The sequence below is a fragment of the Pogona vitticeps genome, chromosome 2, assembly GCF_051106095.1.
Source record: "Pogona vitticeps strain Pit_001003342236 chromosome 2, PviZW2.1, whole genome shotgun sequence".
Lineage (NCBI taxonomy): Eukaryota > Metazoa > Chordata > Lepidosauria > Squamata > Agamidae > Pogona > Pogona vitticeps.
The window spans coordinates 181,129,888-181,155,759 of record NC_135784.1 but is presented as its reverse complement, the minus strand read 5'-3'; the positions used below and the strand labels follow the sequence as shown (position 1 = coordinate 181,155,759).

Sequence of the window (25,872 nt, the reverse complement as noted above, 5' to 3'; positions counted from 1 at the left end):
ACAGCTGGTGGTGAAGGCTTCTGGGAGTTGCAGTCCAAAACTCCTGAGTAACCCAAGGTTAAGAACCAGTGGTCTGGTTAGTCAACTCTGAGTCAGGTGCAGCACAGCTACACAAAGGCACTCTGCCCATGTCCCTCTGCTGTCTGTCTGCTCATTGTCTACGACAGTGGTTCCCAACCTTCTCCCGACCGATTGGCGGGCGGGGTCCATGCGCAGGGGGCACCCCTGATATGGATAGGTAAAGCAATAGTTCTAAGTTCACAGAGAATTGAATTGTGAAACGAAAGTGGAAAGGGAAAGTTAAGAAACATGAGTCAGTGTAGAGTTAGTGTAGTAGTTGCACTTTGTGTTGAGTGACAGGTAGATTGTGAGCTTTCTGCGTTGGTCAGGAATGGTCACAGGAACAGAGAGGGGTTGTGTTGCATTGGGTATAAAATGTATTGCTGAATGCTTGAATAGCAGAGACCACCCCCCAGGTGTGTTCTCTCCATGAAATAAAACTTGCTTGCTGTAAGTCTTTGGTGTGTGTGTTAATAACAAGAGTACCACGCATAACAATTTGGTGTCACAGGTGGGATATTGCTCTATTGAGTCGGGGAACAGATTTTAAGTAATTGTTCCACCATTGGAGTAGGGGAGGAAGGTTTCGCTGCCGTTAGAAGGGAGGCACCCCCAACAACTAGTTTGAGTTGGCCCTTGCTGTGGTAAGGCCCATCTCTTGTACTGCAAGAATCCTGATTGTGAAAAAAAAGGGACTACAGCAACCTATAGTTCAGGGTTTGGCGAAGAGAAACTCCAAATCTCCAATTAAGGTTGAGTAGCTTGGTCAAGTTAGAACACAATAATGAGGAAAATGGGAAACATGTTTTTCAAAAAAAAAAAAAAAAAAGGCCCTTAAAGGTGGAATTGAGAAACCTTTACCTGTTTTCCTTATAGGGAAAACAGGTAGAGGTGCCTCGAGATAGCCCCTTGGGCTGGCTGACCTCATCGCTTTGGGAAAAATATGCCACGGAGGATATGACTAAGCATATATGTCTACTTGGGTTGCCTTTGCCCTCACCGGGGGGGGGGGGGGGCGTGTGAAGGGCCAGAGGCAATTTGCGCCACAGGGTCGGTGCCACAATGATAAATGTGATAATGGAACCTTATCCACTGGGAGTAATGGCTGTATCAGGACGGGTGGGGCAGCGAGAAGTTAGAGGTGTGTTAGAGGGAAATGGCCATCATGGAGATGGTCAATCCTTCCAAACTGGGGAAGAAGGTCCCACAGACATTGGTGGGACTGGAGGCAGTGAAGGAAAGGAGGACGGAGCCGTAAATCCACTCTGTCAGGTCCCACATGGAGGAGGACAGATTGGGTATGCAGATGCCCCCTTAACTTCCACGGAACTAAGAGCTATCCGAAACCAGTTACCTAAACTAACAGAAGACCCGTAGACATTTGTAAAAGATCTAGGAGAGAATGCTCGGGACATCAACATATTCAATCCAGGAGTTTATATTTATAGTGAAGCAAGTCACAAGCAATGAGAAGTTTTTGGGGGCAGTGCAGAAAGCACGTGAATTATGGGTTTCAAAAAAAGGGGGGCAAACAGGACACCTTTAGAGGCTGAAACAGAAATACCATACTAACAACCCCTGAATTTAAATGTCCAAACTGCCCTAAGAAAAGAAACATCTGCAGAGTATCAAGCTCGAGTGCTTGAGGGGCTAGTTAAATCTATCCCTAGGGCGATAAATATAAGCAAGGCTTTCGGAGCCCCTCAAAAGAAGGAGGAAAAAAACCGATGAATTTGTAGAAAGACAAAAGAAAGGTTGGGCTGATGGTGCAAGCAGTGAGGGAGGTGAATGCGGCTGACAGGGGATGAGAGAGAGGAAGATTTGTAGGGGACCAGGACGGGCATGGTATCAAGAGAAGGAAAGTCAGGGGAACGGGATGTTTGTGCTATATGTAAAGAGAAAGGGGGACAAGAGATTGAATCTGGGTCATTACCTCCAAGCATGCCAGCTCAGACAGCGGAGCTGTTTGCTCTAAAATGAGTGCTACAGTTAGCTGAAGGGAAAAGGATATACTGTACATATATACAGACTCCAAAATATATGTTTGGTGTAGTACATGGATTTGGGAAATTATGGAAAGAAAGGGAACTGATAAATTCAAGAGGAAATTCAGTAGCACATGTAAAACTGTTACAAGAAATTTTACAATCACTATTACTGCCTGAACGGATGGCTGTCATTCATGTGCCAGGACATGCTAAAGGGAACTCGATGGAGGCTCAAGAGAATAAAATGGCTGATACCTTAGCCAAAGAAGCTGCAGTTACTGGCTCCCCCAGTATTCTGTCACTTGAAGCTCTGGAGCTAGCAGAGGAGCAGGGAGCCCAGTTAAGAGAAGAGACGTTGATTATGCCAGATGACCAGGTCTGGTTACTTAAGGCCGAAGGAGGGTGGACCCACCACACATGGACAAAGTTGATGCCAGCTCCAGCAGAGAAGAATTCTAGTCAGTGGACGTGTTCCCAAGACCCGCCAGATCTTCTCAAGATAAAGCTGAAGAGGCGCAGAAGTGTAGACTAAAATGGGTTGCCTGCTTTTATTTGTGCTGGGAGTGATACTGTTCTCACCAGTTATTGGACCAGGAACACATGGTAACTCCTGGGCACGACATGCACACCACATGTTTAAAACAATGGGAAAGGATGTAACTTTGATATATGAGTCTCCAGTCTCTGCAGGATCCATGTTTGGTACCTGGACTGATAAATTATACCTCTTTAATAGTAAGCTCATCACAGAGTATAAATGAGGGAGAAAGAAAAGAAATATTATTTCAACAGGTACCTGAACATTTAAATGAAACTGAAGTTAGATGGCTGAGATATACCAAGACTGTGCTTCTGTCGCACTCACTTGCTGCCACTAGGTGATCTCTAAATCACCATTACTGTACTTCAGAAAGATTCAGGTCCATGCTTCAATTTCTTTAAAATAAAACTTGTTTATTGATTACAGAGATTCATAAATATCTTCAGTAACTAATCACATCTAAATTTCCCAAACTGCACACTCTATTACTCAGTCTGGCTCAGTCTGGCTCTTCTCTCCTGCCTAACTCTTACATTTATCTAACTGACTCCATCTTACTTAATCTCCTCTTCTCTCTCTGACTCCGCATCTTATAGCATCTCTCCCAGCTCCGCCTCAAAGCAATATGAATATTCATAAATCATTACATAATACAACAAGAACCATAGATCTAATAAATGGAGAACGCTACACCCTCATGACCCAAACTATGCATGGGCTACGTGGTCCTGTAATTTACCCTCTGTGGATCCTAACCCTGAAAGACTTTCCCCCTCACATTCAAATTGTACACATTGGGGGAGACAGGGCTGATAACAGCCACACACCCTGTGCTCCAGGGTCAAGTGATGTTGCATGGCACACAGTAGCACCTTCGACACCTTTTTTGGTTTGTGGAGCTGGCAACCCCCACCCACGTGGTTCAAACAATGGACATTCATCTTCAGGGGCGTTCTATCAATGTTCTGGTTTGCCGATGTTCTTCATGATACCAGCTGATGTATCCAGGGAGGGAGTTCCTCAGGGTACAGTATCAGTAGGAATTGCCACAGAGGATAGCCCTGATCACTGGGGGATGGGGGGGGCAGGGGCAGGAAGGGAACATAGCCATCAGTATCTGCAGGAGTCCTTCCCATCCCATCCCATTTGCCACACACTAAACTTACCCAGCAACCAAGGCCAGCTAATGTTTTAAATTTAATTTTTGAAGTTTTAAAAAAATTTCTGGACACTTTGTTTAAAAACTGGGTGAGAGTGTATTTGTGCCTATACAGTATGATCCACATACAACCCCTTTGATCAGTAATTTATTTCAAGTATGAGGACCGGTGAAGATTAGTTTAATAACCTCTTAACATTCATAATGTCAGGGGAAGGGTGGATGGAAACACAGGGTTTCTGTACCTTTTAAGGGTTGTACAGTATAAGAAGCAATGATTATCAAGGGATGGTTTTTCTCGAGCAACGGCTGATCAGCATCCGATTCAGGCTGCTGGTTTGGGTGTCATGACAGAGACCAAATCAGTTGTTTTGTATATTATGAGGATATCTTTAAGCACAAGGTGGGGATTCTTCAGGAGTTGAGGGGAGCACATGGCCGACTCCCCAACTGATGGGATTTGTGCCTGTAATTTGCAGAAGGGAAGCACATCCAGATAAAACCGCCAGCAACAAGCACTTCTGCTTTAAAACTGGCCATGTGGCTTGTTCTAAAGGCACCCAGCGCTTCCAGGAGGTTTCTCTCTACAACTACGGTAAAGTTTGCCAGAAATTTGGTGGATGTTAGCAACAGGGTAAGACACGAACTCTAAGAGCAATGATGTTTAGTCAACCAGACAAGAACATTCAGCATTGGGTACAGGTTAAAAATGACTTGATTCCTAATAGCAGCTGTTGGTATTTATTAAAGTGGAAGCTTATCTATGTGGCTTGTTATCCGACAGCCAAATGGGTGCAGAAGAGATCACATGCTTTCTCCCATTTAATCTGGGGACCATTCAGGGGCTTGTAAAAGGCTTCTGTTGCTTCTTTATTCAGGTTTTCTGAAAGGATCTTACAATAGAAAATGGAACCCTTGGCTGGTCCAGGCACTCCAGGAGCAGAGCCATTCACAGGTAACTGTGTAATCACAATTTAGAAGGCAATTGAGTGAGAAATATTTGCCATGGTCTTCACTATATTTGCTCATTTATTTGTTTATTATATGCTTTGCTCCAGCGCCATGTGGTGGGGACGCTCAGCACATTTTTCTCTTTACATTTTCTGGTTTTCACAATAAGCCCATTGTGGAAACAACCAGCACTTTGAATAAACTATTTTAAGTACTTAGTCTAATATTGTAACTTCTAAACCAATGATGACCAAAAGCCATTAACATGATAATTAGGTCCTAATCATTCAACATTTGCATGCAGCTTTAATGGTTGGAATCAATCTGTTTTGCTGGGGCTATAACCAGCAGTAAAGTGGTGGAAAGAATGAGGCATATACAAGAGAGGTAAACATTGCCCATGCTTAATTCTTGATTCAAAGGATTCTGAATGTGCTCAGAGGCACTTAAATATTCTGATTAAGGATCTTTGTAGCCCCTTATAACTGCAGCAGCTGGCTGTCCTCTACTGGACGTAAAGACACTTGTCTTTCTTAATCATTTTTAATTCCAAAAATGTTTGAAAGTGAGTGCAAAGTATGTGGTAATGGCTGGGGGTGGAGAAGGAAAGGGAGGTGTAGATCAGTGGCAAAACTTAATTCAGCAGGTGCTTTGATCCGTGCTTTTGGCTGCCATTCTCCATGTAGACTACAAATCCTACTGTCCACAAAAATCAGTTGAATTGAGGGATTTCTAGGTTAAGATGTCCAGAAAATTCCAAGATGAGGTAACCAACTTAAAAGGTAGAGAAAGTCACTTTGAAGAAGTGAACAGAGAAAGGTCATGGAGGGTACAGTGCTGATTTTAGCTGATTTATGCCATTTTTTTCCTAGGGCTTGCTTTAAGACTACATAACTATTTAGCTAATGTGTGTAACTTAATGGCTGAAATGCTGTTGCTTAGCACACTTTAAATCACAACTAGACTAGACTCATTGTATGAATGGAACTTACAGAGGAGTTGACTCACCACATCTAGTTCTGACTTAACTATGCTAAGCAACAGGATTCAGCCAATGAAAGGAAAATTTTTAGCCATTAGTCTAAAATGAACTGGATTTCTGGTTCCACTGTCTAAAACCTGAACAAATTAGGCTTTTCCTTTTGACTGGCTTTCATTATGTGAGATATGCAATAGCTACCACTGAAAAGGCTGTTCCTCTCTGAATGTCTGATTCGCATTCAAACTTGTATTTAAAAGGGCATAGACATGGAGGAGGGAGCAAGGAGTGTGAGAAAAAACGGCTGGCATTTCTCTCCCCAACATACTTCTTTTAAGGATCATGTTGGCCTCCAAATGTATCTGGATCATAGCTCCTATGAGCCCTAGCCTGCCGGGTGAATGGTGAGGAATCCTGGCAAATGTTTTTTCCAACAGTATCTGGAGGGCTACATGTTGCCTGTTGTTGCTTTAATTGGCCAGATACGCTTCAACTTTTCCTGTTTTACAAAAATCCAGTAGACCCACTGGTTATGTACGCCAACTATACCTCTGTCTCTTGGGTTTATCTTGGTCCTCTTCGCACGGCGTGCTTGCATCTTCTAATTGGCTCTTTCCTGCCTTCCTGCAGATGCACAAGTCTTTGTAGCCAACTACGCTTCTGAGCTTGGCTTGTCGCCAGCTGGCGGGTGCAGTCCAGCCTACTTCACGGACTCTGGAGAGCTAATGGGGGGTCTTGGTGGACTAGGTGATGTTGTCTGTTGGAGTGACAATGTGGATCACTGCATCTCTTACCTGAACAAGGTGAGCAGGTAATTTTGGGCAGGGTGGCTTGACCTATGTGTGCATACAGAGTGACCCTTCGTGATGCAGTGATGCGCTCCCTCTAACTCTTCGCTGGTGCTCTGTTTACAGTAAGTCACGCTGCACAAGTCACAACCTATGCAATTTCTTATAATTAAAAACCTGCCTAGAGCAGACAAGTTTCATGTGCTCCTGTGCTCATTTTGCACCCCGAGACACCTAGGAAAGCTTTCAGAATTTCAGCTTGAGCTCTCTCTGTCTCTCTTATGAAATAATAATCTGCTGAGACCTGGAGATGGAAATGTTGCTCCTGTCTGGAGCCCCTCAGGGAGCTTCCCCCAACTGCTACCCCCCCCACCCCACCTTCAGCCACCAAATATTTCATTTCAGCATGATGTGGCAGGAGGCATTTCAACACAATGACTTGAGCTACAACTTTCCCACTGCTTTTCATTTATAAAAATGCCTTTGTGGTGCCCGGGAAGGGTCTTTGAAATAAAGACAGTTTTGGAGCTTGACATGCCCATTTGCAGCATGCCAACCTCCCTTTCATTACTGACAACAAAAATTAACTTTTAAAAAAATGTTAAAAAGGGAATATGGTGGGAACCAAGGCAGAGGTTTGCAGGTAAGGGCACTACTATGCAGGGGACCTTAAATATGAGAGGAGGGGTCAGGCCTGGGTCTCCTGGGTCTGACTAAAGGCCTGTCTAGTCCAGCACTTTGTCCGTGCAGCGGCCCACCAGATGCCTCTTTATTCTCCCGGCATTTGTTCGATCCTCTTTTAAAGTCATTTAAGATGCCTACTTTCTACTATCTTCCGACAACCATGAACAACATTGGTTCATCCCAGGTTAAATTATGGGGTTGGCAAAGTTTGGTCTTCTATATGTTGTTGGACAACAACTCCCATGCGTCCTGGACAGCATAGCCAATAATGAGGAATGCTGGGAGTGGCGGGTAAGCAGCATCTGGAGGCCACACTTGCCCACTCCATTCTCATATTAGGAGAGACAGATAGAGAAAGCCTCTGCCTATTCACTTTCTCAACACCATCCCATAATTTCATGCACTTCTTTTGTACCTTAGGCCTCTTGTATCCCTAAACTGGGAAGTTTTTCCCAGTTGTTTTTAAAAGCTAGATTCTAATGCACATCTGTGCTCAGAGGAGCAGGAAACAAGAAGGAAGTGGATTGAGGCAAAGAGTCACTGGACTCTTCGAGTAACTCTACTATGTTTCAACTACTCGTTGTGTGACTAGGAATTGGTGATGCTGGGGATCCCTGCCTTATATAAGGACGATGGTTCTGGAGATGGTGCTGAGCATGGATTTGACCTACTGGCCTTGGTGAATGGCACTAGTGAGCTGCTAAATCTGTATCAAGCAGCAATGGCCAAGCTGGGTGACATGGAGGCAGAGGATGTGCGGCGGGCTGGAGAACTGGATTACCTGAGAATGCGACATGGCAAACTCAAGGTTAGAGCTTCCCAATTCTATATTGCTTGTACCACATTGCATCTTGTGCAGTTGTTATAGTTTCACGAGAACTAACCCAAGACATTCTGACATTTGATTCTTTAAAAAAAACACCCTAAAACAAAATGCAGATGGTATCATTAAAAGCACAGGCAACAATCCATTTGGAAATACTTTCTCCAAACTCTCTTGAAATGGAGTGGAGCAAATTGTGTGCCATTGCTCATTGGGCAGGTTTATCTGCTTTTGACCCTCTTACTTTTTGAGAGTATCCAGCCCACCTTAGAACCTCTCTTCATAGTAAGGCAGTCTGTGTTCAGCCTTCCAGAGATCTGGCCATTGGGAACAACCAGCCAGGAATTCTTCCTTTTAAACATAGCCCTGGCCAATAGTCCTTTCCATTTATACCCCTTAGACTTCAAGGCAGCTACTGAACACATGCTGCACATCATAAACAGACAGTATTTATGTGTTGTCTGACAGTCAGTTGTGGGATGCATGTGATAAGAAGCTTCAGCCAGTTTTTTTTACAAAATTTGGCAAATTATTTGTGTTTATACCTAAAAATATGTAATGCAACCAATAAAACCACAGGTGGTTTTGATATCAGATTTGTGTTCTGAAACTACACTTCAAAAGGGAGATTTTGACATCAATATTTCAGTTTTCGCAACGTGTTTTTAGATTTATTTTTTAGATTTCATTTTTAACCACTGTTACTTACCATTTCCATCTTCTCATGCCAAAACAATGAAGTACTGTAAAAGCAAAATGTGCTGCTTATATACCACCCCAAAAGACTTAAAGCATTCTCTGGGCAGTTTACAATTTAATTATGCAGGCTACACATTGTCCCCACCCCCAAGCTGGACACTCAATTTTCCAACTTTGGAAGGATGGAAGACTGAGTAAACCCTGAGCCGGCTACCTAGGATTGAATCTAGGTAGTGAACAAAGTTTTGGCTGCAGTACAGCAGTTTAAGCACTGTGCCACAAAGCTCTTATACCGGTAAATACCAGTCCATTGTCTTACACTGGGGTAGGCAACTTGTTGCATTCCAGATGATGTTGGATTGTAACTCCCATTGCCATGGCCAGTATCTTGAGGACTGCAAGGTAACCACTGCATCTTATGGGGAGAAAGGGGAAGGGGTTGGTTTCTTTTGGGGGCACTGTTTCCCAGGGATCATACACATATTCTTTTCCCAGACTACCAGTGTGAGAAGCAAGCACCCCTTCCCCAACAATACTGTGTCTTGGAGCTGTCACAAATGTTCTCCATTACGCCTGCCCCTTTGATCTAGCTCTTTTTCTTCCATTCCACCCTCTCCCTCCCTGTCTTTCCTTCTCCTGAGAGCCTGGTGATTGCCTGAAAAACCACCAATAAAAAAAACGGTGCCTATAAGATATGCTTGTATGCGTCTGTATATGTTAATAACTAATATCATCCTGATGGTGCTGCTCTATACTATAATGAATGGGGTACTTTATGTTCTTTGGGGAAGAGGGGTGTGTGTGTGTGTGTGTGTGTGTGTGTGTGTGTGTGTGTGCATGGGGGGAGGGAGAGCAGCACCACAGTACCTCATTTCTTGTTTGGTTTCTTTCCTCTCCCTGGTCCCCCAATTTCAGGACCAGGTGGAAGGTTGTGAAAAGGAAATTGCAGCTGTACAAAACAAAGAGCAGCAACTTCAAAGTAAGAACAAGCAGCTAATTAGCATGCTAAAGGAAGAAAAAGATGAGGTGAGTGAATTGGGGTAGCTATGAAGCAGGAGGTAGTAAGTCCAGTTGGCATCCCCTTTCCCATAAATTTAAGAAGGGTTTAGTTCCACCCGTGGAAAAGTTATAGCATTTTTCCAAGATCTGTGAGCAACTCACTAGGACAGGGGTGGGCAATTAATTTCTATAGGGGGGGCCACATGAAAAATCTGAACTGTGTTCCGGGGGCCGAACCAACTTTACTTAAAAATAAAATGAAACAGTGATGTTACAATTCTTTTTATTTTAAACTTGCTAATCTTCACAAATACTAAAGAGGTTTTTTTGCGGTAATGTTATAGATAAGCAACTGATCAACTTTAGACAAAAAGCTTATAAATGGTTTTGATGTTCAAAACTGTCTGTAGGCCGTACAGGAGCGGCTCGCGGGCCGTATGTGTCCCTCGGGCCGCGTTTTGCCCAGGTCTGCCCTAGGATGTATTTCATTTCTCTCACAGAAATGAAGGACTGATGGAGAGCTCAGTGATTTAGGATTTTGGGATATAATCACTGCCTAGTTTTATCTAACTTGCATCTGACGATGATGGAGATCAATTTAATAATTAATAGATGGTAACTAGTAGTTCTGAGTAGTGATGGGCACAAATCAAACCAGAAACAAACATAAGTAGAGCTGGTTCTTGGTTCAGTTTGTGGTTAGGGGATCCCATTCTGCCAAAACAAAATAAAGTGCCAATTTTTTTTCCTTTGTGCTTTGTTTTGCTTTGACAAAACGGGATGCCTCTGCCTCTGCTGCCATCGCCCGCCATCCTGAGAGGCAGCAGGCCTAACTCTTTGCACAGAAGCCAGGCCTGCTGCTTTGTGTGCATGCGGCCACTGCTCAACTGACAGGTAGGCATGAACCCAAAACAAAAAGAACCACAAACTGGTTCATTTTGGGGGGTGGTGGTGGTGTTTCTGATAGTGTGCCATTTGTAGGTAGCCACAAGCTCTAAAAAATCATGAACCACCAGTTTTCTGGTTCATGCCCATCTCTAGCCCTGAGCCATCAAAATGACTTCAGTACTGTACAGAGCGTCCCAGCTCCCGCCAACCTAGCGGTTCGAAAGCATGCAAATGCGAGTAGATAATTAGGGACCACCTCGGTGGGAAGGTAAACAGCGTTCCGTGTCTAAATCACACTGGCCATGTGAACACGGAAAGATTGTCTTCAGACAAAACGCTGGCTCTATGGCTTGGAAACAGGGATGAGCACCGCCCCCTAGAGTCGGACACGACTGGACAAAAAAAATTGTCAAGGGGAACCTTTACCTTTACCTTTACTGTACAGAGCATGTAAAACCAGGGTCATTCCTATGGATTTATAATGTACTTTCAGTAAAAATAATTTTAAAAAGTATTTTTTTTGTGGTTGAATAAAGAAAAGGATGGAAACAGCTGGGCATTGGAAAACCTGAAATAAACGTGTCTTGAAGTTATAAGAGAATCAGTTAGATGAGTATTGATTGACAGAGTTATGTTGATAAAGAGCAATAATGGCAAAAGCATGAAAACATGAAATGTGAGAAGAGGTAGAAAGTTTAACAAGCAGCAAGAATAAAGAGCATGCAAGGGATGGAGTGGAATACAGTGTGAATTTAGAGATAAGGAAAAGCTTGAATCTTATATTTAAAGTAAAAAGATGAAAGTATCTAATTAATGAATCTCTAAAGCAGAGAGATTTGCCAGCCAAATGCAAGCCATAAAACAATGGTCTAAGGTGGAAGAGAAGACCAAATTAAAATATTATGACAGTAGTACAGTTGGAACAAAATAAATCCTCTCCTACTACTGTGTGATGATTTCTGACTGCAAGCATCTTCTAGATTATTTCGGGCTCCTAACAGTACCCGCAGTCTGACATTGGATACATCTGTTTTTACCAACATTTGCCCGTCAAAATAAGTGACCTTGTGGAAGGTTGACCCTTTTTTTCTTATACACACATTGCTAAACATAGAAAATCAGGCTATGGGAATTGGAACAGGGCTCCAGCTGCTACCCTAACATTGAATGATCCTTTCTTCCCATAGATCACCAAGCTCCAGAATGCCCTTGCAACGCAGAAGAACCAGCTCCTCATTGAAGCGAAGAAGAAGGAGCAAGAGCTACTGCGGCTTAAGGAAAAGATGAACCAGCTGACGATGGACAAGAAGCACCAAAGAGGAGGAAGTAAACAGCCTCTTGGGGAGGGAGGTTTGAGTGGCAATGAGACTGCCAGTGTGCTTGAAGAAGAGACCCAGGGTTGTGTAGCAGTTAAGAGGTCTGGGTTCAAGTTCCCACTGAGATAGAAATCTTACTGGGTAACCTTGAGTGAGTCACACTCTCTGAGCTTAAGCTAACATGTCAGGGAGATAAAGTACGAGAGGAGTAGATCTGTGTATGCCCTCTTGACATCAGCAGAGGAAAAAGAGGATGTAACACTAAATTGATTGATTTGATTTGATTTCTATCCCGCCCTTTTAGACAAAGTCTACTCCGGGCGGGTTCCATTAAACATTGTAAGTTAGAACAGTTAAAAACAATTCAAAACAATAGTGATTAGTAATGCTAAGTAATGCTCAAGTTGGGGAAACAGAAAACTCTAATAAAAATAAAATCAAGTATTGACAGGAAGGAAGGCCTGCCTAAAGAGCCAAGTTTTTAATTGGCTCTTAAAAACAGATAATGAAAAAGATAATGAAGGAGTCAGCATGGTAGAGTGGAAAGAGTGAATGACTAGGGCTCAGGAAACCTGGTTTCTAATCTTTACCTGGCCTTGAAATCTCACTGGGGAAGTGGAACTGATAAAACCACTCCTTCAATATCTCACGTACCTTGAAAACCCTATAAAGGTTGTTGTAAGTTAGATGCAACTTGATGGATTGTAACATAACAAACAATAATAAAGGTGGAAAGTGCAATGTTTTATCCAGGACTGGAGTTTTTAAACCTGGTGTTGCAACTGATGTAATTGCAGTTGGGAATATTTACCACTCCAGCACCCTGTGAATTTAGCTGTGAGCATTTTGAAAGTGTGTGCGTGCTTTTTACTGGGGTATCTGAGGAAGGTCTGGGGGATGGGCACGTGAAGGATGCAGAAACACCTGATCAGGCTTCTGCTTTGCTGTCCCTAGCAATTGACATCCTCAATGCCATGCCTCGGGCTGATGGCAGGAGAGGAACTTGGAAAACTGGGAAGTCTCTTGGCAGGTAAGGAGTTGGCTTCTCCCCCCCCCCCCGTGTCATTCAGGCAGGTGGGGCTGAGCATGGCTGAAGAGATCATTCTGTGCAGACGCTGGCGAGCTCTGTATGAAAACAGGGAGGAACCAAGTCAGACCGCTTGTACTGGCGACAGCTTTCCAGATTTTAAGACAACAATTCTTCCCCAATCCCTGATGGAGATTTTGGTGAAAATGTGTCTAGTAGGAATCTGGTTATTCCTTTAGCTAACAGAGCACAAAACAAAAACACAAAAATGTGGAAGGATCAGCCCAGTCTCACTAACCCCCCCCCCCCCCCCGCTGCACACAAAGCTAGGTCTTTGCAAATTAGAAGTCACTCTAGAAGCCATTTTAAAGTAGAAAAAGTACTCCCCTCAGTTGCCGTCTGTAGTTACAGTCAGAAGTTGAAAAGGTTGGGGGGATGGCACCTCCAGACATTGAGAGAACATTCATGCATGCTTCTCAGAGGATGCTCAGAGGAAAAAGAGAGTAAAAAGGGTGGCAAAGAACTATCACCATAGGCTATAAAAACCCCTCCCACGATACCCACTATTAATGCATGCAACAATTCCAGCTACACCCAGCTACACCAGCAAAGAGATGCCGTTTGAACGTGGAGGATACTGAATGAGGCAGGAATCATCTGAGTAGGGGAAACAGCACCACGGTGCTGTGGGAACTGCCTGGTATATAGGGTAGCTGCTGAAGATCAGAAGGTGGTATATAATCTGGTATGGAGATGGAATATTAAGATACTGTCAGGAAATATCCTACTTCTTTTGACTTTATCTCCCCCCCCCCAATCCCCTGCATGGTAGGAAGGAGGAGGAACTCTACCGCGTCCAGTTGGCCAAGCAAGAACAGCGGGAACAGGCCCTGGCTGAAGAGAATGCCAAACTGAAGCAGCTGATGAATGAAGTGGGCCATGATCTGGAGGAACTGCTGCGCATCAAGGTGAGCACCGCTGAGGTGGGGCTTCTGCCTAGGGGCAGCAACAGCTGAGTTTGACCTCCTCTGACCTCCTTGGTGACCCTGCTCTGCTTTCTTTTCTCAAGGGCATGGAGCAAACCTGTCCCTACGAGACCTTTCAGGAACAGTGGCGCAGCCTTAAAAACAGGATAAAGATGCTTGGTTGGCAAGGTATGGTTTTGGATGTTGCTGCAAATTCCTGCTGGTTCCTCCAGCTCCCAGATCCTTTTCTGACACAGGAGATAAAACACTATTACTAACTTGCATTGGCTTCAAAAGGGATTGTACAAATTCATGGAGGAAACAGGGTAAACAAATGGAATTTCTATGTACAGAGGCAGTCACTTCTCCGAACAAGAACAACTGTTGATGAAGGGTGCTTGTTTTCATGACTTCTTCGGACACTTCACCGAGGCACCCAGAAGTGAAAGGTTGGACTAGATGACCTCTTAGTCATCTTCAATCCACTGGTTCCTGACTTTCTGTCTTCCATTCATATTTTAGTGTTGTTGCATAACTTAGAACACTAGCGTTACCCAATAGGAGTGGGTAGAACCTCAGCAGTAGCACTGGATGCTACAACTCTGTGTTGCAAATCTCCCTGGCATTGCCTGTGTTCAGCCTCGTCATGATCTCTTAAACAACTGAGCCCCTGAATGTGGGCTAAGAAGACGTGGAAGGCATAGTGTGAAAACTGGAGGCACACAACACCCAAAGCTTGGTCATTCATGCCTAGTCACTTAAAATGCCCCTTTGTAGCTCGTCTAGAGCACAGGATTTACTTATTTCAAGCTACATTTTCCAAAGGAGGTATGAAGGACTAAAAGCGGGTGTGGGGAGAGGGGGGCGATCTCAGGAAGTCCACGGGCTGCACACATCTGTCCCTGAACCCCAGAGGGACACTCCAGTTACCTCCGCCACAATTTTTTTCATACAAAAATGTTTTAGTAGCTGAATTCCCCCCCCACCTCCCCAAAATTAAGAGGGCAGCTGAGCATGCTGGGAGCCCCTCAAAAAACACCGCAAAATTGTTTCCCATACCTTCTTGTGGGCACAAAAGTACTTTTTGAGTTGAATATTCTTCCAGAATTTTTTTTAAAAAAATTGTGAGACTCTGTGGGCACCTGGAGAGCATGAAGGATTCAAACTTACTGGGTTTATGTGTGTTAAGCGCTTTACTCCTGTATTTCTTTAGTGTGCTTTAACTCTAGTTGAGCCCAATTCAAATCATAATCCTCCTGTACTACCTCCCAGTTAACCAAGTTTACTGAAAACAAAGGCACCTCCTCACACAAAAACATAGTTCAAATATTCTTGTGAGGATACAGTCAGAGTTGATGTTGTGGCAAGGCAAAGGTGTGGTGTTTTAGATATACAACAAATGAAAAGGCTTAGTTTACAGGTTGAAAATATACAAGCTACTGCTTCTGGGCAGTCTCTGCAGCCACTGTCAAAGTCACGTCACTGCTCGTGTCCTACAGGTGGGGGAATTGAAGCTGAGAGAGTGGCTTATTTGAGAGTAATGGAACTGAGACTTCCATCTCTCTTTACTAAACTACACTGGTTGTGAATGTTGAAAATGTTTAAAGATAGTTTTGCTTTCGGATTAGAAACTGCTGTAGAAGTTCAGCAGTTTAATTCGTTCAACAATCAAATGTCCCAGAAGCTGTATCTCTCAGAGGAATCTTCCCAAGTTGACCTCACAGAGCTGAAAAGTTCAGTCCTAAGGCAGCCAAACTTTTCCTCCATGGTTCTCCCACAGCTGTGGATACCCTTGTTTCCCAGATGTCTGAGGAAGAAGGGGAAGACCCTGTCATCAGCGTGACAGATCACGACAAGGAAATAATGAAGCTCAAGGGAGAGATTGAGGAGAGCAGAGTGCAGATCACGCAACTGAAGCAGTGTTTACAGGTACAACATGCCTGTTGGTCGGGTTTCCCCCTCCTTCACCTGTTTTAATGCTTAACAGCCGAAGCAAAACACTTGTATTGGTGGCTTAGTCTAGAACTCAGTGATGTGGTGAACAACAATTAATTTACTTAAAATATTTATACCCACCTTTCCTCAACAAATCCAAGGCAAGTTAACATAAAACCAAACAGTAACTGAACTATTCTGTAAACTGGTTGTTGTGGGTTTTTCGGGCTCTTTGGCTGTGTTCTGAAGGTTGTTCTTCCTAAAGTTTCGCCAGTCTCTGTGGCCGGCATCTTCAGAGGACAGCACTCTGTAAACTGTTTGACAGTAGCAATAAACCAGTAATAAAACTACTAAAACAGAATAGAGAGGATACTGAGGAAAGAGAAGTATCAAGATTAATTTGAGAAGAAAGGAGGTGAGTTTCCCTTGAGAGGGAGTCCAAAGGTGCCCACTGAAAAACCCTTAGATATTCACATTTCCGCTAGGTGTAATTCTAGCAATGCCAGGACAGACGGGAAGGATATGGGACAATCGTCGTAGATGGGCAGGTTCACAGGTATTCTGACTCCAAACAATGAAGAGCTCTGGATGTCATTGCACTTGGAAGCAGACTGGAAGCAGTGCAGATATTTTATCAGAGGTTGCTGCATTTTAAACTCCTTAATATCTCTCTTACCTTGAAAGCCCTGTTAGGGTCAGGATAAATCACTTCCAACTTTGTGGCCCAGAACAACATCGAAACCCATGCTTCCAAGTCATGCCCCTCTGAGATGGGGAAATTGGGAGAGTACACAGCAAGAATCCTGCTGTTATCTCCTTCCAAGACGTCACCTGGCCCATGAGGTGGTGGGATCCAGCCTCCTCGCCCAATGATGTTCCACCATTCCTGATCTACGTAACTAAGGCAATACTCTCCAGGAAAGAAGAGAGTAGAGAGGGCCAACCCATGTTTGAGCATTTTGGCAAAATGGAGGGTGGTGACTGGCTAGAAATTCTGCAGTCCGGTAGGATTGGGGTGGTGGTGAGATATATCCCTATGGGTTTCATTGCCACCTCTTTCAAACTTTCAGGAATCACCCCGTCTTGGAAGGTGGCATTCTCACCACTCTCGCTGCCTTCTCATCCAATTCTCCTGCAGCCCTAATCAATGAGGCAGGATGATTGTTGAGTGCTTGTGCGATGGCTGGTTCCTCTCTGAGGAATTCCAGGTGCGCAAATTGAAATGTACCCAGAATAGCTAGAGAAGCAGGTGCTGAAAGTACAGTATATCATTGGCAGGGAGGGGAATATTGTAAGCTGCCAAGGCTTATGGGATGTGGATGAGTTCTGAATAATGTGCTTCCGGCAGGACAGACTGATGAAGCCATTCTGGGCTTTACTCCAAACTTTAATGGAGCTATCCAGCATGCAAGACGTATTTTGCAGAGGGGGGTTTCAGCACCTTGAAAAGTTGCCATAAAGTCTGAATTGGAACCCAAATCCGATTCAGGGACCTCACCCCAGAAAGCAGAGTCACCCACCAGCCTCGACTGCTTCCAAGTGCTCCAAAAGCGGGTTCTTATTTTTAGTGAATTTCCAGTAGAGGAAAGTTTTCCTAAAGTTTTGTGGCTTGTCTGCTGGCCTCCTGGCTCCCTCTGGTGGCTGAAACCTCCCAGAGCACGTTTGTGCTGCAAACTGGTAGCTGGTCTTCGCTTCTTCCGAGGAATCCTGGCGGCTGTAGTTCTGCTGGAGAGAAAAAATAAAGACTTTTCCTACAGAATTGTTGGCACCCTGATTGAACCACGAATATCAGATTTGGTTGGAGGAGGAGCCATGACCGTTAACTTGGCATGCAATCAAAATGAATTAGAAACAAGACATACTTGTTCTTATTCCCCTTATGGATGAGGTTATGTTCTGAGTCCCGCTGCTTGATTTCTAAGCAGGGTTGTTTTGCATTATTCTGTCCACCCACAGTGACACATTTTCTGTTTTCAGGAGCAGCTATTTGCTGTGACCACTTCAGAGCTTCCAGCCCACCTGAAGGATTCCTACTTCCTGGAAGAACAGCAGCGGCTTCAGGAGGAGCAGGATTTGTTTGAGGAGCAGAAGCGGGCATTTGAAAGAGAACGGGAAAACTTCACTGAGGCAGCTATTCGGCTGGGATGGGAGGTAGGCGGTTTGCTTCTTAGCGCAACAGCAATCAACAACGGCTCTTGCTCCTTGCAACCAGTGCGTTACAGTATTTAAACCGCCTGCAAGGATCCTTCCTCCTGAGCAGTCTGAAAAATTAAAAACAGCAATCCTGCCTTGGAAGCGGTTAATTGCCTTTTTAGGTTCTCACTTCGAGAATATCTGTGTGCATACAAAATAAATAAATAAAAGAAGTTAAGGAGATTCATAAGAGAAAAGGCCAAAGTCAGGCAATACGTTTGTCAGGACCAACCGAAATGACTGTTCTAGGTGACAATTGAGTTTTATTGCATTTTTATATGACTTAACAGTATTCGAAGGCATGTCTTATCTGTTTCTGCACTCAGTCACAATTCAATTATGCTTTCAAGCCTGTGAGCCCATGTGAGTTGAGGGGAGAGTGCTGGGCCAGAACCCCCCCCCCCATCATCTTTTTAATTGTGGAAGTGTACCTGTCTGGAAAGAGATTGCTGGACTTAGATCCTTTCTCCACATGAGCAGAACCCACCCACCCCTGCCAAAAGTCAGGTTTCCAGATCACATGAAAAGACATGGACAGAGTAGTTTGTTTCTCTGCAGATAACTACATTTCCACGATTAAAGAGATGACATGATGGAAAGGCCATGGCTGGTTCATTCCCCTCAGTGCATGTGAGCTCCACACATTTTAAAGCCTGACAGGGCTTCTGTCTTGACTAAATGCAGCTTTTGTGGCTCTTGCCTGAAGCCACAACATTTTTTCTTTCCACCTCCTATGCTTCTGTTTCACAACTGTTCAGGCAATGAGTCCTGGGGAACTCAGATACTGTACTTTTTTGCTAATTTGGAATATTTCGATTTTCTCCTAGCAAAGGTATTGCCTGACTGGGGATTTTGGAATTTGCCCATAGTATGCATTTTTATTTCTACAGGAAGAACAACAAACCAATTCCATCTCCATATGCGAACACATATGGCTATGTTGGAACCCAAGTTCTCATCATCATATTTTGTCTGTGAAGGACTGTTATTTTGGTTTTGTTTCTTTAATGCAGAAATATTGAATTATGTGAACTGCCATCTACACTTTGAGGTGCTACAAATTGATAGATCTATTGCCTCTGTGAGAACTGGATCTGTAGCAAGAAATCCTAAGTACCCTTGAAGTGGCTGGGATCGTTCAGTAGAATTCTGAAAGTATTGATCTGTCTCTTTCCACCTTAAACAGAGAAAGCAGTTTGAAGATGAGAAGGCCCAGTTCCTGAAGCAAGAATTCCTCTTGTCATTTCCAAAGCTAGCTTCTAGAGATCCTATTCGTAGGTTTTCTATACCAGTGTGTGCCAGAGAGGAGCAAGGTAATCCTCCTCCTCTTGAAAACAGCTTCTTGTTTGGAGGACTGTGGTGTTTTTGCTGCAGCGACACGAACTCTTGCCTATCACATGTTTCTAGAATGTCAAGTAAGGGTGTGTTTTAATGTTCAGAAGAAAACACTGGACTCCAAAAGAATAGTCTTCTTTTTCTGGTCTTCTGTTTTCCTGGAAGAGCAACAGCGCATCACGGGAAACAGAGTCACATTTCTTGGGAGAAGAAAGAAAGAAAGAGGAAGTGCTTTCCTCAAGTGCTAGGAAAGCAGAGCAGCTCCATATGTCTGTGAAGATTTGGCTTGGCTTAATAGCCAGACCAGTTAGTTAGTTAGTTAGTTAGTTAGTTAGTTAGTTAGTTAGTTAGTTAGTTAGTTAGTTAGTTAGTTAGTTAGTTAGTTAGTTAGTTAGTTAGTTAGTTAGTTAGTTAGTTAGTTAGTTAGTTAGTTATCAGTTACTCCTCAGTCCTCCCTCAGGGTCTCCAGGTGGCACACATGTGTCTGTCTGTCGGGATGGAATTTCCCATAGGCAGAAGCATCACAAGGTATGCCCTTTGCTTTCTTTCCTTTCCTTTCCTTTCCTTTCCTTTCCTTTCCTTTCTTTCTTTCTTTCTTTCTTTCTTTCTTTCTTTCTTTCTTTCTCTCTTTCTCTCTTTCTCTCTTTCTCTCTTTCTCTCTCTCTCTCTCTCTCTCTCTCTCTCTCTCTCTCTCTTTCTAAGAGGTTTGTGGGTTTTTAAAAAAATATTTTTTGCAATTCATGGAGAATTTGAATGAGGCCATTTTTCAGCATGAGGGAGAAGCTGCCACCACAGACAATTGGACAAGAGTGTTTTTGGAAAGACTGCCTTTGAAAAACTTACTCTCTCCCCCCCCTCCCGGTCCCATTTGAAAGTGCACGAGATTATGCTGTGAAGTCAGCAGCCATCCCACAGGTTTAGCTGCGGTTGAGCTTACTTTCTTCCCCATTTTCCTACATAACGTAGTGCTGGCCACCCATTTGGACAGCTTTGAAAAGAGATTAGATAAATCTTCCATAGATAACACTGTCAGTGATGCCTAGTTGTGACCAGTTATGCACCCTCTTCAGCAGCAGGGGCAGTAAGCTTCCCTTTACTAGTTGCTGGGGGGGCACAAGAGGAGGGTGAAGCGGCAGTCATGCCCTTTTTATGGACTGCCCACAGAAATCTTGTTGGCTGCTGATAGGAGCTGAACGGTGGGCTAGAACTGCTCTTCTTAGGTTCTGTTTCCACAGGATTTAACTGTGGAATGTTCACAATCACTGCCATTCTCTCCAGAGAGTCAGCGATTGTCCAGGGGTATTACATGGGTCAGATATGGTCTCCAACATATTTTTGTGGCTCCTCTCCCTTGTACACCCTGCTGATCTCAGTGCTGCTGCTTCTCCTGCAACAGCAGTTCATTTCCTCTGCTTCAACTGGAGCATCACCTCCCTTCTCGTTCCTCCCCATCCCTTCTAACGTGTTGCTGTATTCTAAGTACCTCTCTGACAACTGTTTTTATTTAAATTTCATTAGTCAATCAAAATGACCAAGAGGCTGGAAAAAGAAAAATGAAAGCCATTTGGCTACTGAAATCTCACAAACAGGCAAGCAGGACTTTTCCTCAGTCTGGACATTACAGAGCTGGAGAGGGTATGCGTGCAGATGAGACAGAAAAAGAATCCCCCAAATTGTCCTGGCCAGATGTTGAGTCCTGGCTATTGTTTACAGTACGATCCAAAATGGAGTCAAAGGAGTCTGCCAATCCTTCAGCAGCTTTCCCATTGCCTTGTACAGAAGCCAATGGCTAGAGGCAAATGTAGTCCTCGGTTTGGTGCACTCCTTCATGTGCAATGGGTAAATCTCCTGGCTGTGGTTGTAGATGACTGTCTTATTCATCTTAAGGCCCAGCCTGATGACAAGTCTTGCAGGACCTGAAAATTTGCCTGTTTGTGAGATTTTGGTGATCTGATAATGATATTTGCCCACTCTTGTTTGCAGATTGTGTACGATGATCATATTTTTATTCAATTTTTAAAAAAGCAGAATGAGGCTTTTTTAACTCTAAAGAGAGGAAATTACCAAAAAATAATGAGTACACATTGGCCAAAATCCTGTTGTTTAGTGTAGTAAATTGCATCAAAGTAAGCCTATTGAATCAATAGGGGTTTGGTTAGTCTACTCCTCTATATATTCCATTGATTCTTGTTGTGACTTATGCTTACAGTACGTCACGGTTAGAGTAGGCTCATTTGAATTAAATGGTCGTATGGAGGAGATGACTCAGCAAATACTGGTTGATTCAATAGGCCTACTCTGATCTAGTGTGATTTACTATGCTAAGCAGCAGCAGGATTTTGGACAATGCGTATATAAAGTGGAAGATAAGGCTTTTCTTCACATAAGGATCACCAAAGCCACCTGGCGCAGTGGTTAAACCTCTGTACTGCTGTACTGCAGCCAAAACTGTGCTCACGACCTGGGGTTCAATCCCAAGTAGCAGCTCAAGGTTGACTCAGCCTTCTATCCTTCTTAGGTTGGTAAAATGAGTACCCAGCTTGCTGGGAGGGGGGCAATGTGTAGCCTGCATAATTAACTTGTAAACCACCCAGAGAGTGCTTGAAGCGCTATGGGGCGGTATATAAGCAGCACGCTTTGCTTTGCAAATGAATTTGATGTAGACTTGGAAAAGTTACTCCATTGGGACACAAATCCTAGAATTTCTTAGCCAGTGGCCACCCCACCTGAGTGATTCTAGGATTTGTAGTCCAAAACTCTAGAAACGTTCTTTACATGTGCAGAATTTTATGTAGGGGAGGCACAATAAGATGTGACATTTACTGGATTAGGCGACCTTGATTAGTCAAGTTTATGGGTGCTGTATCCATAATCGACTATCAGTAGTATGCTTCTGAATACAAGCACAGATGGAGAATTGAAGGGGATTGGTAGCAATCAAGGGGTTGCTATTGTGTTCATTCTCTGATTTCCTGGAGATATCTTGCTAGCCATTAAAGCATAGCAGGATGCTCAGATGGATAGATTATTTGTTTGAAAGAGCAGGACACGGCCCACACACTCAGCTGTTCTGTAGTTGACTGCTAACTTATTCTCTTGGCCACAGAGCGTGAAGACCTTCCCAATATAAGGAGGAGGGTCAAACCTGTCTGTACCCCTTACCCAAGGCCAAAGGTCATTTTCACTCCACGTCGTACTTCCGGTGAGCTTTTCAGAAGAAGACAGCTTGCCTTTAACCCTGCCACACCCACCACGAGTAGGCAGAGAGTGTTGCTTGCAGAAAACTGGTAAGACTCTATTGTGTTCATGACTATGTTTTAGGCGGCAGGGTGAGGGTGGTCCAGAAACCTGATCTACTTCAAGCAGGCTTAGGAATCCCTTCTGGGTGGGTCAAGACAAGGTATCTGCGTTCACACAAGTCTTTGTCTGCGCAGATAGGTCATCTGAGTTTATCCATATTTTAACTTTTTCCTTGGCATTATGATTTCTTTAAAAATATTTTGCCCTCCAGACCGTATGCTTGTCCAGCTCCTTAGTTTAGCTGCACCCAACCTCACTGGCCATAACAGCCGCCTCCCAAAAACTGTATGTTGTATTTCTGTGTAAAGATTTTGCTAGTTATCGCTCCTAAGACAAAGCTGGGGTTTGCTTGGCTTTACAGTCATGTAATTCATGCCCTGAGCAACAAACCATAGGAGGTGATTCTTTGTAGCAGGTAGGGAGACAAAACAACAGTGTGAGAAAGACTTAATAATGCAAATGTGGGTTCCATGTTGGAAAAGCACCTGTTACGGAAAATCTTCTATCAAACCTTGCTTATCCACAAATCAGACCTGGCAAAAGGGGTCTTTAGATATCAAAGGGCTCATGCACAAGGAACAAAGAAATTGTGTGTGCCTCCTGTATGCACACCTATTCTGTATTTCTTTCCTCTAGGCCAGCTTCTCCTCCACTGTTCAGCCAAGTTAAGGAGAGCCACAAAGAAATCGCTTGCCAAACAGATACACTCATGAAAGAGGACCCTCCGGGTGAGCTCTTAGATCAATTTCTGGACAGCTTCCTCTAGGGATACAGTATCTTCCAGAATACTTTTGTTTTTAAATGCACTTTATTCTGTTAATGCCATTTCAGTGTTATTTTGGTGGTGTTGTAATAGGAAGCTGAAATGTTGGTGGAGTAGAAATGTTGGTTCAATAGGAACTTCAATTAACATCCTTTCATATGGAATTCCAACATTTATTTATTGCTTGTACTTGGGAGGTGTTAGTAGTATTATGTTGTCTCTGTTAAACTATGTATACAATGTTGTTTGTCGTCATTGATATTTATACTGGGAACTGCTCTTTAAGGAGCAGAAATAAAAATTGTTTTTAAGGAGGTGTGGTCTCTGACTTTATTTTGAGAAAGGCTGTTGTATGCTTTCAACCAAGATAGGGTCTTCTTTGAATCTTCGGCATTTTGGCCCATTGAAGATTAATCCTGACAGGTAGGATCCAGGCAGCACGAGAGTCGGTATGTCCAAATTTTCTTGAGATGCTGGCTGAAGCCATGTCTGTTACAGTGCAACTGAGGAGAAATGAACCCCAAGTGCCTTCACAAGGATTCATAAAAGGGTGTGGCTCCCCAAGTCCTAGGACTTCATTACTGTACATGCAAACGTTGTAATGGGGTGAGCCCAGATCCACCTGTGTTGAATGTAATTGCCGAGCACACCTCTAGGGGGCGGTGTAGTATTAAAATACAGTATTACCTGAAAATACTTAAAAAAACCAGTAAGGTGTCCGGTGGCACCTCCAGGATTTGCAAGTTTTACAGTATTTGGCATAAGGTTTTCCGGACTTTTTCAGATATCTGAAGATATCTGAAGATGCCACAAGACTCCTTGACGGTTTTGCTGCAATGGATTCACACGACTGCCCCCTGAGAATTTCAGCATCTTGTGGTTAGAAGAACACAACCACAATTGCCCTCAATACCCCCTCTCGTCCTTCTTGTGACGTCGAAGTGGGTTCAACTGCGGCATCGCCTTCGCTTTAGAAATTTAACTGTAAAAAGGTGCTGTGTTTGCGGATCAAAGGAGGAGGAGGAGGCCGAGGCCACCTCCTCTTGCCCATGGGCTGCCTTCACACGTTACAATAATCGCGCGTGGAGGGAAACCGGAAGCGAGGAAAGCTCACGCGAACCCCGGCCGCCTTTCATGCCTAAGAGTAAGGGCGGCTGAAGCCAGGCGGAGGGCGGTCACGCCCCCGTCTTAGCAGAGAACGGTCACTCCCATTCCCAGACCACGTGGGGTGTCGGCCCTGCGCGCGCGCGCGCAGACGCAGAACACCCGGAGACGCCAAGTTAAGCCAAGGTCGGCTTCCCGTCATGCCTCGCGGGGCCTTCCCTCTGGCTTTAAAATGGGGCTGTTCGGGGCCCCTTGCGGCCGTTGCGTGGTGGCCGCGGTGTTTGCAGGGCGGCGGCAGAAGCTGTGGCCGCTTTGGGGGCCGAGCGGGCGGCGGCGGCTCTGCGGCGGCGAGGAAGCGCAGCAACGGCCACGGCCGCCTTCCCTGCCGGCGGAGGTCCGGGCGTCGAGTGAAGCGCTATGGCAGAGGCTGCGAGCAGACGGCGCGTCGGTGGTGCCGGGTTTCCTCAGCGAGGCAGAGGAGGCGTTGCTGGCTCAGGAAGTGGAGCCTCACTTCCGTCGCCGCCGCTACGAAGACGGGCACTGGGACGGGGTGGGTGGCCTTTGTGTGTGTGTGTGGGGGGGGGGTTCGGGTGTGGTGGTTAGAAGAGGGCTGGCAGGTCCCAAGTTGAAGTCCGCCATGACCCAGGCCACTCCCTGCTTGACCTTGACTACAGTCAATCTCTCTCAGGCTGACCTACCCTGCAGGGCTGTTGTTGGGAAGATAAGAGCAGGGAGAAGAGAGCAGGTTAGAAATTGATCTAATAGTTTGTAATGAAAACATGATAGTGTGCTGTTGGTGGATAGAGTGACAGACTAGGACTCAGGAGACCTGGGTTCGAGTTCTCAGGGCTCAGCCACGCGATTATGGAAAAAGACCATAACTCCTCCACAACTCCCATTCTGTGGGCTCAGCCACACGATCTCACTGGGGTGTGCATGGAACTGGTAAAGCCACTCCTTTAAATCTCTCACTTACCTTGGAAGCCCTATTAAGGTCGTTACAAATGAGATGCAACTTGATAGCACATAACAGCAGTAATAATAATAATAATAATAATAATAATAATAATAATAATAATAATAATAATAATAATAATAATAATAAAAAATAATAATAAATAATAATAATAAATAATAATAATAAATAATAATAAATTATAATTATTAATAATTATTAATAATTATTAATAATAAATTATAATTATTAATAATTAATAATAATTAATAATAGGTTAGCAAAGTGGAAGAATCCAGCAATAGTTATAAAACATTCACTGTATAGGAGAGAGCATAAATAGAGGTGGTTTTAGGAGAAGTAGTTGTGTTAATCTCTGCTAGTATATTGGGCCAAAAACAAACAAAATTAATGAAGTAA

The 25,872-nt window shown here is 44.1% G+C and overlaps 2 protein-coding genes across 6 annotated transcripts in view; both read left to right on the top strand.

Moving 5' to 3' along the window:
- Positions 1 to 2,703: 2,703 nt before the first annotated feature.
- On the top strand, positions 2,704 to 23,707 carry LOC110081750 (afadin- and alpha-actinin-binding protein B). Of its 2 annotated transcripts, XM_072991510.2 has the most exons (14): positions 2,704 to 4,343; positions 4,627 to 4,703; positions 6,309 to 6,481; positions 7,743 to 7,958; positions 9,588 to 9,698; positions 11,747 to 11,885; positions 12,830 to 12,905; positions 13,735 to 13,870; positions 13,972 to 14,056; positions 15,648 to 15,796; positions 17,780 to 17,953; positions 19,182 to 19,308; positions 22,437 to 22,617; positions 23,267 to 23,707. In XM_072991510.2, exons 2-14 carry the CDS (start codon positions 4,655 to 4,657, stop codon positions 23,394 to 23,396), a joined length of 1,746 nt encoding a protein of 581 aa, XP_072847611.2. In that variant the 5' UTR covers positions 2,704 to 4,343; positions 4,627 to 4,654; the 3' UTR covers positions 23,397 to 23,707. The 2 variants fall into 2 exon arrangements, with proteins under 2 accessions (XP_072847611.2, XP_078242711.1); XM_078386585.1 differs by lacking the exon at positions 2,704 to 4,343 and having other exon boundaries at positions 4,506 to 4,703.
- Positions 23,708 to 24,643: 936 nt separating this feature from the next.
- The window catches only part of ALKBH7 (alkB homolog 7, RNA demethylase), a 67,056-nt gene continuing 65,827 nt past the window's right edge, over positions 24,644 to 25,872 (top strand). For 3 of the 4 annotated variants that reach the window (XM_078386590.1, XM_078386589.1, XM_072991509.2), the window contains exon 1: positions 24,644 to 25,047. In XM_078386590.1, coding sequence (XP_078242716.1) covers positions 24,730 to 25,047 — 318 coding nt within the window. In that variant the 5' untranslated portion in view covers positions 24,644 to 24,729. The remainder of the gene's footprint in view (positions 25,048 to 25,872) is intronic. The other variant, XM_078386591.1, reaches the window with a different exon arrangement.

Coding starts and splice junctions, on each gene's coding strand:
- LOC110081750 (XM_072991510.2), top strand. CDS start 4,655: ATGGAACCCTTGGCTGGTCCAGGCACTCCAGGAGCAGAGCCATTCACA. Junction 11,886..12,829: donor GAAGCACCAAAGAGGAGGAA/GTAAACAGCCTC, acceptor TGCTGTCCCTAG/CAATTGACATCCTCAATGCC. Junction 12,906..13,734: donor ACTGGGAAGTCTCTTGGCAG/GTAAGGAGTTGG, acceptor CCTGCATGGTAG/GAAGGAGGAGGAACTCTACC.